Below are 6,000 nucleotides of genomic sequence, written 5' to 3'. Positions count from 1 at the left end.
GGTATTCCAACAGCTCACAAAAATCCAGAAGTTCCTGTGCATCCCCGAAGAATGCTAATATAAACTGAGTTCAGGGTGAACACTTGACTGAGAAGAGACCTTGAACCACTGGATGGAAGGATCCATTTTTCAGGGCTGCAGCACAGGGCAGTTAGGAGACCAGATGCTCCTCCCCACTGCCATCTGGGAGAAAGGCCTGCATGGGGCTGGGACTCTAACAGGGGGTTTGGCTTTGAAATAATTGAATATGCCTCTGAAATAACTTGTTTTTTTAAGCTGGAAAAGATGAACTGGCAAGATTTTTTTTTTCCTTCATAAGTGAGAATGCGAATGAGTGTAATCTGACCTTCTAATTGAAAGTAAAACATCACTTTGTTGTACATCTTAATCCTACAGGGGAATCTTTTTTGAGGTTGGGGCAAAATGTCTCAAATACTGGGAGTAGTCTAAGTTAAAGAAAAAAGCAGCTCTGGATAGAACACTGGGAAATGGAAATATTTATGGCAGTGTAAAAGGATGAAAAGGCAGAGAAGATCAGATCAAAGGGAAAACTGGGAGCAAGAGAAGCAATTGCTGAATTCACCCAAGTGCCACAGAATGGTGTGCTGAGCTCTTGTTAGAAGTCTTGATGGGGGGAGGAGGGCACCTGGGTGGCTCAGTCTTTCAAGCGTCTGGTTGAAACTTGAGCCCTGCATCAGGCTCTGTGCCAATGAGAGCGTGGAGGCTGCTTGGATCCTCTGTCTCCCTCTCTGCCCCTCCCCCACTCACACTAGCTCGTTTTCTTTCAAAAATTAGAAAAAAAATGTCCTTTGATCGGATGAGGAGCCATTTGGAATTCTTGAGAATTGGCCATCCCAATGTGGTGCTACATTAATAGCCATAATTTTCCATGGGATATTAGTGCTGAAAGACATATGGTCTAACCCCACTGTCTTCCAGACCAGCAGAGAAATTTCACAGAAACCAGTTCAAATGATACATAGGAGAAAAAGAAAAACACGTACGTCGACAAATGCATCACATTTGGGTGTCAACCAGAATGAGCCTGTTTCGTTGTCATTTGGAGGCAGGGGAAATGTGTGGGGGCACGAATAAGCCTCCTTTAGAAATAACGAAGGGCTCATTTATGAAAAAGGCAAAAAGTCTGCTGGAAAGTATATACTCTGACGGATGGTAAATGTGTTTTCATTTTTTATTAGAGAAGTTGGAAGTTTAATTTCAATATTGATGGTAACATCATTTTCTCTGCTTTGTTCAGGGGAACACACAGAATCAATTTGTACAAGCATATACAACAATTCAGTTGGTGTTTTGTGTCCTAAAATCAGTAATCTGATTAGTTCTAGACTACCAAGTTTCCATGCACTCCTCCCGGCTTGGGCGGCATGGCTTGATTCCCCGCAGAATACTTTTTCATGCACTGTCTGCAACACAACTATGGCAGGCTTAAAGACCATGCAGATTAACACTGTAGCAAATTGTTTTGATATTTAACAGACGTAAAAAGGTTATTTCCTGATATGAAATTCTGAAAATCTGCATAAATATTTTTGTGTAAAATTAAATTAGTTATGTATTTTTTTGAAACTAGAACTTGAAGTATCAAGAATGCCCACATAATTCATATACACATATATATAGACTTTTTCATTATGCTAAAAGTCTTCATAGTCAAATTATATTCTGTGCCATACATTTTATTAAACCAGTATTTATTTGGCATTAGGTTAACTGTATCTGTATGGATTAGTCTTAACTGGTGCTTGTGTATCATGCAAACATAGTTCTGGTATTCCTGTTTACTAATCTCATCATGTGGCAATACGTAGATGATTTTGCTCTAACAGTGTGAAGTAGGAGTATAAATATTTTATACATGGTCACATTTACAAACGTTTGCCAATTACCACTTCACGATCTTTATGGTGTAATAGTGTATTATAATGTCTGGAATCGGCAGAAGCAATTCCTATAAAGCAATATCAGATGTAAACTTTCTTAACATGTGCCTAACAGAGTTCTCCCTTGAGCACTGATGAGTTTTGGCACAGGTACACTGTTCTACTGTTTTTTATTCTAATAATTTCCACAACTTTTACAGGAACTTAGCTTCTTACGGCATGGCAGAGACATGGCACTTACTGATGAGGTAACTCAGATGTAGAAAAATTCTGCAAAATTTGTCTAGCAGACTGCCACTTCTGCTGATGAATTTGTAGACAGAGTTGGTTTTTTCCCCCTAGTGCATGCACTTGATATTCAATCGCTAATGCACTATTTTTGCTGCAGCTCAAACATGTCCTAATGCATCACAGAGCAGAGTTGTGGACACCAAGCTCATTCACTTGTGATGGTATTTTATAGCAAACATGTTTAAGTTGTAATATCAAGGGTGAAACTCTGCCTTATTGGGCTAGTAATTTGGGTGGGTTGGGAGCTACTTATGGTTGGCCAAGGAGATCCAATACTCAAAATGTTAAATAGAAATATGTAAGTCTCGGTGGTTTCAGGTAACATCTTGGCTGGGCGTAAAGGAAACCCACAGACAGCAGCCTTCTTGCGTGAACTCTGTGTTGGGAAGCTTGGGGGTGATCTTTTGATGCTGTGTGGTTTTGGGGCTTCAGTTTGCGTTCTGGAGTTTCACACTACTGTTGCTGGTCTGCGGTCCATCTCGGCTTCCAACTTCACCATCTGCTGCATCTCCTTCGCCTGTAACATCAGAAACATGGCCTTACGTGTTGAAATTCTCGCTCAAAGGCATGTAGCCGCCCCGGCCTCTCTTCTCCCGTAAATTCCATGCTGTCACTATGTCCCTTGCTACTCAAAGTGAGGTCTGTGGACCAGGACCTTGTGAGAAATGCACAACCTTGGACTCCAAGGGACTCCATCCCACACCTACTGGATCAGAATGTGCATTTTGACAAGATCTTTAAGATATCTGGATGCACATTAAAGCTTGTGAAGAACTAGTTCTCCATAGCACCAGGAAAACCATTTGAAAAGAGGCTAAGCCAGGCCTTCAATAGACTACCTCACATCAAACCATTTGATTTAGATTCTACAGATGGACATGTTGCCTTGGCTGTGTATAATTTGAACTTTTAGAACAGGTGTTTCTTATGCACAGTATTTTCCCCAAATAGCCTGAAATTTAGTTAACTCCCTAAGAATCTGATGGAGAAATTTAGTTGGGAGCATATCACATTGATTTGGCTGGAGTGCCTTGCAAATACAACATCACAGGAATGTGTAGGGTTCCTGGAATCCTATTGTCCAAAAATTATCCCTCTGGGCTCTCACTTCAAGGTAAGTTTTTATGGGCTTCCCCAGGAAGTAAGCCATGGTGAACTTGGTCTCCTGAATTAAGACTGTCACTAAGACAACCAGGGGGTTTGGGAGGTAGAAAGGAGTCAGATGGGGGCAGATTCTGTGTTTGGCAGTATAGGGAAAATTAATTGGCTTATTTCAACATTTACTCTCCAGCTCGTTCCTGGATGCTTATGCCCAAGCCAACCCATGTAATTTTTGAGGGAATAAGAAAGCATCCCTTTCCTCTTTGTGTGACATGCCACTTTGAAATAAAGGACATTTCAGAATGGAAACATGGTAAAGACATAACTCAGAGGACTCTGAAGTGTGTTGATGTTACTACTCAGGTCTGCTTAGGTATTCCAACTAAATAGAAGGTCAATGGGGGGGGTGGAGGTTGGTCAAATCTGAACATCATCCAATAGGCATCTAGAGGTCCCAAAGAGGCCCTGTTACAAAACCAGTATGACCCATGGACCATACAGTAATTTTCTTATTATTTTTATATTGTGGCTTCAAGTTTCCTTTTGGCAAAGAGGATAGAGTAGTACCAAAGAATTTTATCTTTCTGCTCAAATATGGGATGGACGGTTCCCTCTACCTAGATATTCTTCTATGCCTGAAGTATACTAATACTCTAATAGAGAAATGAAGAAATGGAGAAAAATATACAAACATGAAACCATGACACAAACGGTATTCATAAGAGAGGACAGTGAAACATTATCAGCACTAGAAATTAAATACTTTTATGTTCAATAAATAGTAACAAAAGATTCCCTGTGCTTTTCCCCATTTAGCATTTAAAGGCACTACTGAACACGGTCATAGAACGAAGAATCATATGACAATAAAGGACTATTCTCAGAGCTAAGTTCTCATAGAAGCAGGGTGACCATGCATTCCCATTTGGACAGTTCCAGTTTATGCCTGTAGTCCTGGCAATTATGAACATCACCCTCTTTCCCTCTCAAAATGATCCTGGTTCAGATAATAAATTATACGGTCACCTTACTTATAAGAGGTGATTAGGGTCCTTGGCAGACCAGATCTAGCAGAAAGCATGACAAGGGTCATAACACTCTATAATGTTTCTGCACACAGACCATAACTCTGTCATTAAAAAAGCACCAATGAACTTTCTAGTAGGGTGCTTTAAAATTAATTGCAGTCATATTAATGTTTGGGAGAGATCTGACCTCGTGACCCAGAGTTAGCTGTGGTCAGTCCAAATGACAGTCATATATCACTGTTCTTGATGTGTAGGTATATCGTTATTAGCATGACTTGAGTTTCCTAGGTCTGTAGTAGGAAACGTTGGTTCCAACTCCCTCAGAAATCATTCTCTAAAGATTTTGGGCATGTCAGTTTGTATATTACATCAGAAGTCCAAGCATGACATGATCAAACTTTTACATCCAAAACCTTGAGATACTACTTAGCTATGAGCAGATATGAATCATAAATGGAGATCGCCCCGAGAACACTAGCATAGCTGAGAAGGAAAGCAATGTCTTGCTGATTAGAGTTTCAGTCCTACCTTGCGTTTGGGACACTGCATGGCAGGATTTCAATAGCTGTTTGTACAAAAATAGTAATGTCAAAATTGAGTCATACATATAAAACAAAATAAATGAATACTGAAGTGAACTTGAAAAATGAATGTAAAACCATATACAGAAAAGCAAAAAAGCTAAGAATAAAACATGTATACACCCATCAGTGACAAACTCTCCCCAAATTGATCTCAACAGAAAAAAAAAAAAAAAGAACAAAACAAACAACCGATGCCTAAGAGCCCAGACTGTGCTTCTCTTCCTCAGCAGTGATTGGAGGGGGGAGAACCCACCTTTTAGCAAGAACCCTCACTTTATTAAATGGTAGGGTTGATGACAAAAATCAATTTTTAAAGCTTGGGTGTGAAAGTAATGGAGCTGTTGATGTTTGGAATGGTACATGTGAGGATGATGAGATACTTGGGAAAACTTAGTAGAAAACGAGTCCCTGACCTTTGGACTTTTAAATGAAGCATTGGCTGACCAAGTAGGCAAGGCCATTAGATGACTTAAAAAGAACACAGGAGGTTAGGATCTAGAATCAGGGCCAAAATATATTAAAACTTGACTTGTTTCCACCAATGCCCTCAACGCTGGTGTAGCTAATTAAGGAGATCCATTCCACACTCTGCTTTGCAGGGATGGGGTGAACCTCTGGGAGTTGGGTCATAAGGAAGCAGTAAGAAGCCTTAAAGGGAGATATAAGGGATGAATGTTAAAATTATTTTATCTTTGGCTTAGAAGCAGAAAGTAGTCTTTGGGTTTAACAAAGGTTTGGGAGACTGTTCTAAAAATTTAGGATGTCTGGAAATAAGGGAACTTTTCTGCCAATGAAGTGTTTAATTGGCTATGAAGGGAGCTCTCCTACCTGGTTCCAGCCCATGCCTATTATGAGGGAAGAAATGGAGTCACTCACTCTATCTTTTGCACTATGCCTGGGACAGTATTGTAACACAGAGTAACTGAGAGCTCTCTGACTGTTAAGTTCCAAACAAAACCACACTAGAAAGATCTGGGACTGGATTTTTTACTGAACAGGGCATGTTTTGGTAAAGCAAAGCTTAACACAGAAATTCAAGTCCAAATTCTACCTTTTCTGGAAGCATCAATAGGATACTGTGAATTTCTTGTCATA

General features: G+C 40.0%; 1 protein-coding gene across 1 annotated transcript in view; it reads right to left on the bottom strand.

Annotated features, from left to right (window-relative positions):
* Positions 1 to 1,171: 1,171 nt before the first annotated feature.
* The window catches only part of PLCB4 (phospholipase C beta 4), a 340,960-nt gene continuing 336,131 nt past the window's right edge, over positions 1,172 to 6,000 (bottom strand). The window contains exons 39-40 of the mRNA XM_047069062.1: positions 4,850 to 4,886; positions 1,172 to 2,709 (exon numbers count right to left, since the gene is read on the bottom strand). Coding sequence (XP_046925018.1) covers positions 2,621 to 2,709; positions 4,850 to 4,886 — 126 coding nt within the window. The 3' untranslated portion in view covers positions 1,172 to 2,620. The remainder of the gene's footprint in view (positions 2,710 to 4,849; positions 4,887 to 6,000) is intronic.

This window comes from Lynx rufus, unplaced genomic scaffold (assembly GCF_022079265.1).
Source record: "Lynx rufus isolate CCGP_SWC_20201006 ecotype Redwood Valley unplaced genomic scaffold, mLynRuf1.p SCAF_8, whole genome shotgun sequence".
Taxonomy (NCBI): domain Eukaryota; kingdom Metazoa; phylum Chordata; class Mammalia; order Carnivora; family Felidae; genus Lynx; species Lynx rufus.
Note: the sequence above shows the minus strand (reverse complement) of the source record. Positions and strands in the feature narration are given on the sequence as shown.